Below are 13,276 nucleotides of genomic sequence, written 5' to 3'. Positions count from 1 at the left end.
GAAAAAATAGAAGTAAAAAAGGGGGGCAGGGAGCCAATGAAATATGTGTGTGAGATTCCTGGGCTTGTGGAGGGGGCAGAACAGGCCAAGCTAGCCCCACCTGCCAGCTTCCTGTCTTTGCCTACTGACAAATAGGGGATACCAATGGCCAGATTTTCCATTCCCCCCCACCCTGGCCCCCGCCGTCACTCAGTCAAAAAAAGATAGCGGGAGAGGACTTGGGGGAAGGGCAGAGGCCTCTGGTTATAAAGCCTGTGGCCGAGGGGGTGGCAGCACTCAGCTTGGCTTCCACCCATCCTCCTCCGCCAGATTTAGCTGCTGACAGCTGCTGGGGACCCTGCCGCCAGGCCTGGTCCAGACAACTGCCTCTCCTCTCTCCCCCTCTAAGTCCTGAGCCGCAGCCCCTCCATGGCCCAGAAGGAAGAAGCCTCTGCAGCCGAAGCGTCCGCCTCCCAGAATGGAGAGGACCTGGACAACTTGGAGGACCCTGAGAAGCTGAAGGAGCTCATCAAGCTGCCACCCTTTGAGATCGTCACAGGGTAAGGCTGAGGGGAGTGCACGTCCTCCTTTGCCAGAAGGGCGCTGGCTGGGGGCAGGCTGCTGGCATTTAGAACTGTAATGGTAGGGGTCACGGGCAGGGGCGTGGTGGGGCACAGGGCATGGGGCTATTAGTTTTCCATGGCGAAACCTTGAGCTCTCTTTGGGGAAGTGATGTGGGGAGCTCCCTGGAGGCAAAGGCCCTAAGAATAAAGCCACCCCTCAGGCCTCTGGGTGTTAGACAGCCAGTGTTGTTTAGTCCTAAGAACTTTAAAGACAGAGGATGAGACTGGCATGTTTAAATATGGCCCCAGTTCAAGCACCCTCTCCCCTCAACCACCTCTCTCCCTGCTTCTGAGGGGGGCCTCTCCTCTATCTATTTGTAGAGCCCTCTTTCCCCAAGGTTGAGTAAGACACATTTGTTGTTGTTGGGTTGTTTCTACGTCCCGCCCCCCCCCCACACACACACACGGGGGGGGGGGGCTATCCACTTCCACCCTAAGGAGACAAAAGTGAACACAGAGGTGGTACAGCCAAGTTCAAATAGATGGAGCAGGGGTTCTGATACTACCAGTCACCACCTGGAGGAAAAGGGGCCCAGAGCAAAGGATCTTGGGTTTCCAAAAGGAGTCAGGGTTGGGGTACTCTGTCTTATTCAGATTGTGTTGCTTGTAGAATTAAAACCAAATCATCATCCTTTTCCTCCTTCTTTCATTTCCATAGTGTAAGACCCTGCTGAATTCCCAAGCAAAACAAAACATAAAGGGATATTTGGGTAGCTCCAGGGACTCCTATGGCATGGGGTACCTTGCAATGTCCATGGTGGGGAGAGGCAGGCTCCAGCCACAATAGCCCTTAAGGGCAGCTGGAGCCCTGGATGGCCGTTCACACTTGTTGCTTTAAGTTGGGGAAGTGATTTTCTATCTGGGCCTTGGCATTTTCATTTGTAAAATGAGGATATTGCATTAGTTCAATCCTAAGACCCCTTCCAGCTCGGTGCCTTTGTAATTTCTAAGACAGCCAAAGGGAAATGCATCCTAGTTCCTGAAGTCTGAGCAGCCCCCTGAACTTCTGTTTGACCATGCCCACCCGCTTGACCTTGTCCCCAGTCCAGAATTAAAGGAGCCATTGGGCACAGATTAAGACAGACATGGGGAAAGCTCAGGGCAGCCAGGCCAAGAGAGTCCCTCAATTCCAAATCTGGGAGATCCTTTTGCTAGCACCTACGCATGCTGGTCATGCTGTCCTTGGTCTCTCTCTCACTCTCACACACAACAGTTGGGCTGTTTGTTGAGGTGAATAGGCTTTGGGGTCTCAGGTGTGGTGGATCCTCAAGAGTAAGTCCTCTGACGTCACATTGCTCTAGGGTTTGATAAACCACAAAAGATTTTCCTATGTGAGCTAATTCACAGGACTGTGGTAGAAGGAAATCTGTCATTGCTCATTTAGCGCAGTGGTTAAAATTCTCAGCTCCTAACCAAAAGGTGAGTGGTTCAAACCCAATCTTTCTCCCAGCCATTCCCTGGGAATTAGATGTGCGGTCTGATTTTATTAGGATTTACAGGCTTGGAAGACCATGAGACAGTTCTACTCTGTCCTATAGCGTGGCTGTGAGTGGGAATCGACTCCATGGCAACAGGTGTTCTGGTTTATAGATGGAGAAACTGAGCCTTAAGAAGTTTGAGTGACATGACAAGATCTCACAGCCTGTAGAAAGGAGGTCTTTTGGCTGCTACACAAGTGTTTTTTTCCACTGCCTGTTTATTCATTCTGGCTTTCAGGTTCCCTAGACAGAGCTCCACCTCTTGCCATCTGTGAGGTAGTGAGGGCCAGATACTTCCACATCTCAAAATGCAGAGCAAAGGCACTCAGGGCAGCTACAGGGTGCAGTGAGATCGGTTCAGGTGGGACGTAAGGCCCTGACTGTTTCCAGGCCATGAACAACAGCTCTCCAGCTCCTGTCTCCTGTGCTCCTCTGGGTAAATAAATGTCCTAAAATAGCCCAGAGGTGTGGCTGTGTCTGTGCTGAAGGGAAGAACTTTCCTTTTAAAGTTTTTAAGTTTCCTTTTGTCTTTTAAAGTCAGTGGGGCCAGCACAGCAGTTCCTTTCCTATTCTAAATCCCACAGGGAGTGAATCTACCTGTAGCATCCCGTAGAGTCAGACTTGACTCTAATCCTGGCTGCCAGCCAGTGACCTCCAAGTCATGGCAGTCCCATGTCTGTCAGAGAGTTTTCTGTGGTTGCTATTTTGGAAGTAGCCAGACCTTTCTTCTGAGGCACGTCTGGGCTACATAGGGTTTCAGTGGCTGCTATTTCGGATGTAGTAGCCAGGTCTTTCTTCTGAAGCACCTCTGGATGGACTCAAACCTCCAACCTTTTGGTTAGCAGTTGAGCAGAGCCCATCAACCATTCATACCACCCATTGGCTCCAAACTGGCAGAGAATAAGAAGCTTTTCAGGAAACAAAGCCAAAGAAGGAGTATGTGGTAGGAATATAGAGCGCTTAGGAAAAGAAAATAGTCCTGAGAACATTAATAACATCAGAGAGAGTTAGTGGAGGGGAACAAAAGGTCTGTAATTGCAGTGAAGCTTGCAGGGGAGCCAAGTTGCATTCACTTGAAAGTCCACTGTATACATCTCTCAGTGAACACTGGTGGCTTGAAATTAGTCCTAATACACAAATAATACCCGTTGCCATCTAGTTGCCCTAACTCACAGTGGTACTTGTGAGGCTGTAAGTCTTAAGGGGAGAAGACTTCCCAACAACTGTCTCCTCCAGAGGACCTAGTGGGTCCACCCTACTGGCTTCTGGCTACCAGTGCAACAAGCTACACACCACACCACCAGGGCTCTTCAAGGCAGTCCTCGTAAGAGTATTGACAAAAGAACCATGCGATGTAGTGCATGATGTACAGGCTTGCTAACCACAAGCTCGACAATTCGAATCCAGCTGTCTGGCAGTGTCTTTCTCAATGGGAAGTCTCCTCCAGCAAATATTTACAGTCTTAGAAATTCAATGGCTGTAGGAGCATTTACACTGTGGAGATGGGAAAATGCAGGAAGTGGAAAATTTTTTCCCCTCTCCTTAGAGAGTTTGGTACTGAACACTTCCCAGAGCACTCCTGAAAGAGAAAGCTCTGAATGTGAGAGGAAGGGTCAGGGATCAGGTTTGGTAATGATTACGCTAGAATACTCAAAGATACCAAGGCAAGAGAAGGCAACATCCCCGTAATACTATTGTTTATTGAGTCAACTGTTCTGTTGTCCAAGTCTTTAAAGGCTGGAGTACGTGTCCTGTCCATAGGGAACTCTTGTGGCTTCATGAAAAGGGATTTGTTGTTAACCGAAAGGCAAAATCCATCAAAAATCAAAATCCACTGCTGCTCCAAGGAAGATGGATGGGCAAGCTCCTGTGTGATTTGCTGCCTGTGAAACCCCCCTGGAGGGTCAGCTGAGTCAGGTCCAACCTGACAGTAACCGACGACAACCTTCAGAGGAAGAAATGAAGCCTCAGAGATGAGTAATTTGCCTACAACTACTGGTGGGGTAAAGCAGGAACTCCAGGGCTGACTGGTTCTGTATCAACAAACTTTATTTAAAAAACATAAAGAAGATACTTTTTGAAAAACACACTTGACTTTGTAGAGCCCTTGTTTCATCAGGTTGGTTCTGACACATGGGGTACAATGGCACCAGACACTGTATACAGTCCTGCACCATCCTCACCAACACTGTTACACAGAAGTCCACTATTGCTGCCCCTGTCGGACCATCATCTCATTGAGGGTCTTCCTCTTTTTTGCTGACACTTTCTTTTCAAAACATATTTCAACAGAAAAAGTGCACAGAACATAGACTTCCTCTAGGCCTTCTCCCCCATGTGCAGAGTTTCTCTTTTTACTGATTTCTTGAATTTGTGTGATACATTGGTTATGACTATTAGGTTAATTATTGATCCATTATTATTCACTAAAGTGAACGGTTAACATCATAGTTCACTCTTTGGGGTGTACTCTGTTGTAGTTGTTATGTGTTGTTGAGTCGCTTGCAACTCATAGTGACCTGATGTATAACAGCTCTGAACTCTGCTCTATCCTGAGCCAACTTTATTGTCTCTGCCACACCTACCACCATAAGCCCAGTCACTGAATAAATCCATCTCCTCAAGGGTCTTCCTCTCTTGTGCTGTCCCTCTACTCTCCCAAGCATGATGTCCCTCTCCAAGGTCTGGTTCCTCCTTGCAACTTGCCCAAAGCACATCAGACAAAGCCTCAGAATCCTTGCCTCCAAGGAGCAGCCTGGTTTCACCTTCTCGAGGATGAACTTGTTTATCTAGGAGTCTATGGTGTATGGATGTTGACATATGTGTAATATTAGGTGCCTACCATCACATTGGAGCGCTTGTTAGGCTTTTTCTTTTTGTTGTTATGTGCCATCTAGTAAGGAATTGAGCTGAGTTCAAATCCACCAGCTTATCCTCGGGAGAAAGATGGGCAGTCTCCTCCAGTGTGATTTACTGCCTTTGAAAGTCTGCTACATGGTCTGCTATGGGTTGGTTCTGACTTGATGGTACACAACCACCACCATCACATTAGGGAGTTCTGGAGGCCTAGTGATAAAGAGTTGCACTGCCTACCTGAAGGCACACAATTTGAATCCATCAGCTGCTCCACAGAGAAAAGATGGGCACTCTCCTCCCATGCAATTTACTGCTTCTGAAAATCCGCTGGAGGGTCAGCTATGTGTTGGTCCTGACTGCATGGTACACAACCACCGCCACCATAATTACACTATCACACAGGCATGAGTGAACTAGTGTCCAGTTCTAATGCTGTTGATTACTCACGGTGACTGTCACAGATTGAATTGTGTCTCCTCAGAATGCAGGCATATAATGTGGAAGTTATGTAAAGATACCCTTGATCTGGTCAGCCAAATAGCTGTAGAAGAATTAATGGTGGAATCCAATACTTCTCAATCCCATCACAGGGAGAGAAGTTTCTGTGGGGCCTGGCCTGTAAGATAAAAAAGAGAAGAAAGCACAGAGAGTGGGGAACCTCAGTGCCACAAAGAAATCAGTGGGGGTAGTGTAGTCCTTTTGGGCCAAGGCCCTTGTGCTAGGGATCTGCTTGGCACTGGAGAAGGCTTGGACATGTGGAAATTGCCATAGAATGCCAGGCCTACAGATGCAGAAGGGAACAGGGACTTTTTTCCACAACCTACAGTGAGAGAGAGAAGGAGAGAATGAGTATATGCCTTCCCGTAGAGCCGGCACTCTGAATGTGAATTTTCAGATGCCTGAACTGTAAGAGACTACATTTCTGCTTGTTAAAGTCACCCATTTGTGGCATCCCTGCCAAAGGATCCCTGCAAGAAGCCCAACAAACCCCTTCTCGGCTCTTGCAACTGCAGGCTGTCAGAACACTCTGCTTCTCTTTCTAGGCTCCGCTACCTGCATGCCCACTCCTTAGCATCCACTTCATAAGTGGATGAAAAAGGAAGAAGGAAATTGAAGTCGGCAATCCTGCCTCTTTGAGGCAGGTCACTAAGAGGTCTAGTGAGGGAAAACTGAAACCAGTCAACACTCAATTACCTGGGAGGAGATTTTCCACTTCATGGATTATTTGAGGGCAAATGTTTAATCTCAGGCCAGCTTCTTCTGCCTTCCAGGTTTGCCATATAGAGTTATATTTAGGAAATCTGAATGTCTTTTAATATGAACCTGAGAAAAAGCCATTACAGTAAAATGTAATCACATCCCTTTTCCCTCCATCAAGCAGAGCATCTTCCCGGTTTTGTTCCTAGATATTAGGAGTCTCTGCTTCCTCCCTAGAGAGTGACAGTGTCCAGTGGCTCGAGTCTAAGCAAATGAAGTGTGAATGACTTGTTTGTAGAAAGTATAAGGAAGCCTTACTCAGAGAGTCACTCTCTAAGGCTGGGGAAGTGGAACAGGAATGATGTTGGCCTCTGTGCTTAAAGTGGATAAGGCAGAGTGATTAGTTTGAAAACAAGGACGTCCAGCATCTCCCTCTCTCCTGACACTCATTCCAACACACACCCACATTAGAAATAAAATAGTACTTTCTAGGGATGAGAATAAAGGGATCTCTAAGTCCTTGGGTATATAATACTTCTATCAATGTGTTCGTGCTACTAGGTGAGGGGAGAAAGATGTTTGCGGTTCCCCAAGAAACTGTTGTTGTTGTTGTTAGGTGCCATCAGGTTGAGTAAGGCTCAGCAGCCCTATGACCAGTAGATCTGAACCCTGCCCCATCCTGTGCCCTTCTCACTATCTCTGGCGCATCTGAGTCCATTGCTGTAGTCAACGGTGTCCATCTATCTCATTGAGGGCTCTCCTCTCGCTGACTCTCCACCTTTCCAAGCTTATGTCCTTTCCCCAAGGAATTGCCTCTCCTAACAACACGCCCAAAGTATGTGAGACAAAGCTTTGCCATCCTCGCCTCTAAGGAGCACTCTGGTTGCATTTCCTCTAGGACAGATTTGTTTGTTCTGTTGGCCGTCCATGGGATAGTCAGTACTCTTCTCCAACATCACAATTCAAAGGCATCACTTCTTCTTTGCTATCTTCTTCCTCTGCCAGGAAGCATACCATTATTTACGCTATTACTTTGTGCTTCTATAAAATCACCGAAATGACTATTGTCGAAATCCCTGGAGGAATTTCAGACATCCTGGCTCCTCCACCAGCTCTGTCCTTCTGGGGTCCCCACCTTCTGGATCTGGCTGTTTCTGTCTGTGGGATCTCAAAGATCCTCATTTGATCTGGATGTTACTTTTGACCAAAAAAACTCATTGAAAAGTCAAGCAAGGCTGTGCAAACCCACAGGAAGCTCTAGGAACCAAATCCGCCCCTCACCCAGCCATTCCTTTGCCCCTTGAATGCATTCCTCTTCCTGCAGCACCTAGTTCCACGCTGAGTGACAGAATAGGCTATGGAGCTGCTGGCCAGAGGGGTAGGACATGGGATATTTATAGGACAGTGACCTTTCTTACTCTCCCAGGGGTTTCAAGTTTCTCTAGGTCCTCTCTTCTTGTCTAGGGAAGAGGAGAAGGGAGAAATGTCAGAGCTTAAGTAGGGCTGAGAAAAGCAGCTCTCTCACACCAACCACTAATGTGAAATTTCATACTGGGCCCAAATCACACTCTCTGATGGTTTGTACCTAGCAAAGCTAGAGCAGTACCTTAATACCTTAAATCTTTTTTGGGGGGTGGGGAGGTTCTAGAAGGAAATCTGAGGGATCACACAGGCGGCTACTGCTAGGGCTCTAAGATCAACCAAGTAGTCATTGGAGAGTCTCATCTGAGAATTCTTCATATAGATGGCTCCAGACTGTCCTTGAGGTGGAGGATGTTCTAGAAAGACATGAAGAGCAAAGAAAGGTTTGGGGAAGAAAATTTAAATAAGGCCTATGCCTCTCAAGAGCATTTCCTCCAGTCCCCACTTCAGTGATCAGCTGGTAGCCTAGTGGCAAGAAGCTGAGCTGCAATCCCAAAGGCACGTGGTTCAAATCCACTTGCTGCTCCATGGAAGAAAGATGGGCAGTCTCTTTCCGTGCCTCCAAAAACCCACTGGAGGGTCAGCTATATAATTCAGTTCAACAACTACTTCGGGAAGGGAAGGAGAACTCTTAGCAAGCTGTGCCATTCAGGAATGGTCTGGTGAGATGAGTTTAATGACAGAAAGCTCAGTACAAGGGAATTTCCAGCAAGGTTTAAAGGAGGAGAGGGGACCCACCAGCTCTTTATCCTCTGAAAATGTTAAATAAATAATAAACACCTCTAGATTAGGGACACAGGGGCTTAGAGAGCTAAGAATAGTAGGCAAAGGAATCCTGGGGCTGGGTCTCCAAACATATCCATCTCCACAGTGGAAACTTGACAGCAAGGGGCATGGAAACTTGGGGGAAAGAAATTTGGCCTTGGTAGGTGTTGGGAACACCCGGCATGGAAAGAACTAAAGTGTCCTCAGCTCTTTGGCACCTACTGCTTATCCCCACGAAGCCGAGACCATGGGATAGCAGGGATTCCCGTGTAGGCCAAGGATCTGGATGACCTCACCAGGGGCTAAGCAGGGGAGGGACAAATAGTAAGTGGTGCCACAGTGGGTCTTCTGGGGCAGCCAGGGAGATTACATTTTCTAGTTCATACTCACCCTGCCCTCTCCTGATATTTCTAATCTTTCTCTAAAGTGCTGACAAAGATGTCAGTCTGGAGACTAAGGTCTACCTGATACATGTCAGGGTCTTGTTACGCATTGGAGAGCTGGACAATGACTAGGGATGATAAAAGGAGAATTGATGCCTTTGAGCTGTGGTGTTGGAGAAGAGTATTGAATATTCCATGGACTGCTAGGAAAACAAACAGGTTTGTCCTGGAGAAGGTAAAGCCAGAATGCTCCTTGGAGGCAAGGATTCTGAAGCTTCGTCTGACATAATTTGGACATGTTGCAAGGAGGGACTGGTCCTTGGAGAGAGACATCATACTTGGGAGGGTAGAGGAACAGCACAGGAGAGGAAGACCCTCAATGAGATGGATTGATTCAGTGACTGGGTAATGGGGGTTGGGGTGTCAGAGACAGTGAAATTGACACAGGACAGAGCAGGGTTTAGGGCTGTTGTACATAGGGTTGCTATGAGTCGCAGATGACTTGACGGCACATAACAACAACAACATACTAAAACCTCTTCATTCTCCTCAACTTCCAAACAAATCTTTCCTGTTTCAGAAAAATACACAATACACATAAAAATAAACCCTGACTATATTGCCTTCTCAAGAATTTCTTCTTTTTCCTGTCACCATTGCTGTTGTTGTTGAGTACCACTGAGTCAGAACTGACCAATAGCTGACCTTTAGTGGGTTTTCAGAGGCAGTAATTCACACAGGAAGAGACTGCCCATCTTTCTTCCGTGGAGCAGCTGGTGGATTCGAAGCACATTCCTCTGGGTTAGCAGCACAGTTCCTTACCACTAAGCCACCTGAGCTCCCCCTTTTCTCTTCATAGTGCTACTGACTAGGCTTTGCTGGTTCACTAGTAAAAGTCTCCCCTTCCATTTAAAAGACCCAGGTTTGACTCCTGGCCAATGGACCTTGTGTGCAGGCACCGTCTGTAGAGGCCTGCACGTTGCTATGATGCTAGACAGGTTTTAATTCAGCTTCCAGATGAACACGGACTGGGAGGAACGGTCTATCTACTTCTCAAAATCAGCCAATAGAATACAACAGTTCAGCCCACGTCTGATCATAGGCCTGGTGCAGAATGGTCAGCGTTTTGTTTGGCTGTGCTGTGACTGATTCAAAGGCAGCATGCAACAATTATAGTACAACAAAACTTTTTTTAAAATTAAAAATGTCCTGGGCTTTCATTTCCTAGTTATTTAGTTCCCCCTCAAAGTTGCTGGAAACCTACACTATTCATCCCCAAGCCTACATTTCCAAAGACCTCTTATGGGGTCTAAACTAAAATTTGTGGCTTTTTCCTACCTTCATTCCATCGTCTTGCTGCAACACTATCTTCCTTGGTCATTCCTCTTGCTCTGACTTTCTTCTACTCAAGAACCTGCAGTTATTCTCCATGGCTTCCTGAATCAAGGTTAAATACTCGAGAAATTTCATAATAGAGTCTCCATTCTAATCATTTTGATTTTAGTAATCCTGATGTTCTCAGTTGTTTCATTTACATCTTCTATGTCCAGCTAGAAGCTAGTGGCTTGATTCTAAGCATCTGATGAGGCCAAATTTGCTAATATTTTGAATTAACTCAATATCAGACACAAACTAAGCTGTACCAAGGTACTCTACGTGGTCTCACAAATAACGATTCTTGAACATTTAGGATGTGGCAATCGGTCTTCCATCTGAAAGAAAAGATTGTTGTTGTTGATCGTTGTCGAGTCATAGCGACCCTATGAGCAAAAGGCCTGAAGCCTTTCTGTAACTTTCTATAACTATTGTCATTTATCAAAAAGTTTCCAGAGGCATGTTGTTTAGCAAGTGGATGCCACTCATAATAAATGGTCACCAGAGAGCTCTGGTTGCCTACTGGTAAGAGGCTGCACTGCAGTCCCAAAGGCACACGGTTCAAATCCTCCAGCTACACTGTAGAAGAAGGATGTGCAGTCTCCTCCTGTATGATTTACTGATGACCGGCTGTAGGGTCAGCTCTGGGTCAGCTCCAACTTGATGGCACACAACAAGGAGAGCATAGTCCTTCAATTCTTGGGCCTTCCGTTTCCCAAGGAGCAACCTACCTGAATTACGAGGAAAGAAATGAAAGCTTGAAATGATCTGCAAAAATCTTTGCCTTGTACAGCCTTGAGAAATCATATATACTTGCTACTTTGTAAAATTGCTCTTGGAACACTGCTTTTCAAAGCTGACTACCTATAAGAATCATCTGAGGAGCTTTTAAAAAATACTGATGCCTACACCCCCTTTCCAGATAATCTGATTTAATTGACTTGATGAGAGATTCAAGAAATTAGCTTTTAAAAAGTTTTCTAAAATCTCGCTACCATGGAGTCAGGTTTTCAGTGCTGCCAGTCTTTACAGGAGGAGATCACCCGTCTTTCTCCCCAAGCGTGGCTAGTAGATTAGAACTGCAGGAGAGACAGATCTTTGGAGAGGGACATCATGCTGGGTAGAGTAGAGGGACAGCACAGGAGGGGAAGACCCTCTATGAGGTGGATTGATTCAGTGACTGGGGTAATCGGGATGGATGTGTCAGAGGCAATGCGATTGGCACAGGGGTTTAGGGCCGTTGTACATAGGGTCACTACGAGTCGCAAACGACTCGACGGCACATAACAACAACAACCTTTCAGTTGGCAGGCAATATGTTGTACACTGTATCACCAAAGCTCCTTTTAGAATCATCTAGGTGGTTTTAGAAGGCACTTTGGTGGCATATAATGTACCACATAACCGCAAGGTTGGCAGTTCAAAACCACCAGCCACTCCCTGGGAGAAAAATGGGCAGTCTTCTCCCACAAAGATTTACAGGCTGAGCAACTTAATGGAGGGGCCAGGAGTACGGATAGGTTCCATGGTGGTGGGTTTGGTTTAGGTGATTTTAATGAACAGACAGGTTATTAAAGATTCACTGACTTAAAGAAGTATGTTGTCTTTTGTGAGTGATGGCAGAGGGATTTTTATAGACCAGAATACAGCCTCCAATACAAATCCCCTCCTCTCTACATACACCTTTTTGGATTCCTCCAAGCCTTTTTGCTATTGGTATGCTTGTGTTGGGAAGGCCTGTATTTGTTAAGAGTGACTGTGTTTCTAAGGTTCTGGTCTTAGAACTGTCTGCTCCAGGCTGGTCCTGGAGACAAGTTCATCATTCTCCTTCCTTCCCTTTCCCTCTCTTCCCTTAACTTTCAGAGAGCGGCTGCCTGTTAACTATTTTAAGTTCCAGTTCCGCAATGTGGAGTACAGCTCTGGGCGGAACAAGACATTCCTCTGCTATGTGGTGGAGGTGCAGGACAAGGGTGGCCAAGTGAAGGCCTCCCGGGGCTACCTGGAAGACGAGCATGCCACTGCCCATGCCGAGGAAGCCTTCTTCAACACCATCCTGCCGGCCTTCGACCCGGCCCTGCGGTACAACGTCACCTGGTACGTGTCCTCCAGCCCCTGCGTGGCCTGCGCTGACCGCATCATCAAAACCCTGAGCAAGACCAAGAACCTGCGCCTGCTCATCCTGGTGGGGAGGATCTTCATGTGGGAGGAGCCGGAGATCCAGGCTGCTCTGAAGAAGCTGAAGGAGGCTGGCTGCAGGCTGCGTATTATGAAGCCCCAGGACTTCGAGTATGTCTGGCAGAATTTCGTGGAGCAGGAAGAGGGCGAATCCAAGGCCTTTCAGCCCTGGGAGGACATTCAGGAGAACTTCCTGTACTACGAGGAGAAGTTGGCAGACATCCTGAAGTAGGCCGCTGGGCTCCGCCTCATGTGAGTTTGCCCCCTACCCTGGCTTGGTCCTTTTATTAACTAGTATTGTTCCTCCAGACACTTCCCTAAACCTTTTACCTGCATCTTTCCATCACACTAAGTTTCCCTGTAACCAGGCTGCTCGAGGTTGACAAGGATCCTAAAGCTTTGATGAAATGCTAGACCCCTTTCTTACTGTAGTTAAGATTGCTGTGACATGGACCCCATCCCAATCATAGCAACTCTACAGGAGCAAACACAACTCCACTTCGGGTTTCCAAGACTAATCTCTACAGAGACAGGATGCCACAGCTTTCTCCTGGTGGGTTCGAACTGCTGACATCTTGATTGACAGCTGAGCAATTCACCATTCTGCTACCGGGGCTGCTTGTAGTGTAAAGATCCAATCAACAACAGCAGAGAAGGATATCAGTTCCCTTTGCATGCTGTATGGGGACTTCTGGCGGCCTGGTGGTAAGAAGCTGTGCCGCCAGCCCAAAGGCAGTTTGAATCCACCAGCTGCTCTGAGGGAGACAACTGACCATTCTCCCAGACAATATGCCAGTTTATGGCCTTATGAAAACCCCATATGCATGTCACATACATGTTCAGACTCACACAGTAAACCTTTTTGATTCCTTGCTCCCACCCCTATACGCAATCTTACCATTTCATTTTTGTCTGATTTTTTTTTTCATTCCCCCAAAACAATTTTTTTTTCTAATTTGGCAATTCCCCACATGGTATTCAACTCCCTACCCACCCACCCACCCACCAGAGAGACTTTCATATT

General features: G+C 46.9%; 1 protein-coding gene across 1 annotated transcript; it reads left to right on the top strand.

Moving 5' to 3' along the window:
* Nucleotides 1–291: 291 nt before the first annotated feature.
* APOBEC2 (apolipoprotein B mRNA editing enzyme, catalytic polypeptide-like 2) lies at nt 292–12,503 on the top strand. The gene is made up of 2 exons (XM_006882012.1): nt 292–539; nt 11,941–12,503. The coding sequence occupies exons 1-2, from the start codon at nt 409–411 to the stop codon at nt 12,482–12,484; spliced, it is 675 nt and encodes a 224-aa protein (XP_006882074.1). The 5' UTR covers nt 292–408; the 3' UTR covers nt 12,485–12,503.
* The last annotated feature ends 773 nt before the right edge of the window (nt 12,504–13,276 follow it).

Source organism: Elephantulus edwardii, unplaced genomic scaffold, assembly GCF_000299155.1.
Source record: "Elephantulus edwardii isolate Elephantulus edwardi_28Jun2011 unplaced genomic scaffold, EleEdw1.0 scaffold00017, whole genome shotgun sequence".
Classification (NCBI taxonomy): domain Eukaryota; kingdom Metazoa; phylum Chordata; class Mammalia; order Macroscelidea; family Macroscelididae; genus Elephantulus; species Elephantulus edwardii.
This window is presented reverse-complemented; position numbering and strand designations above follow the sequence as displayed.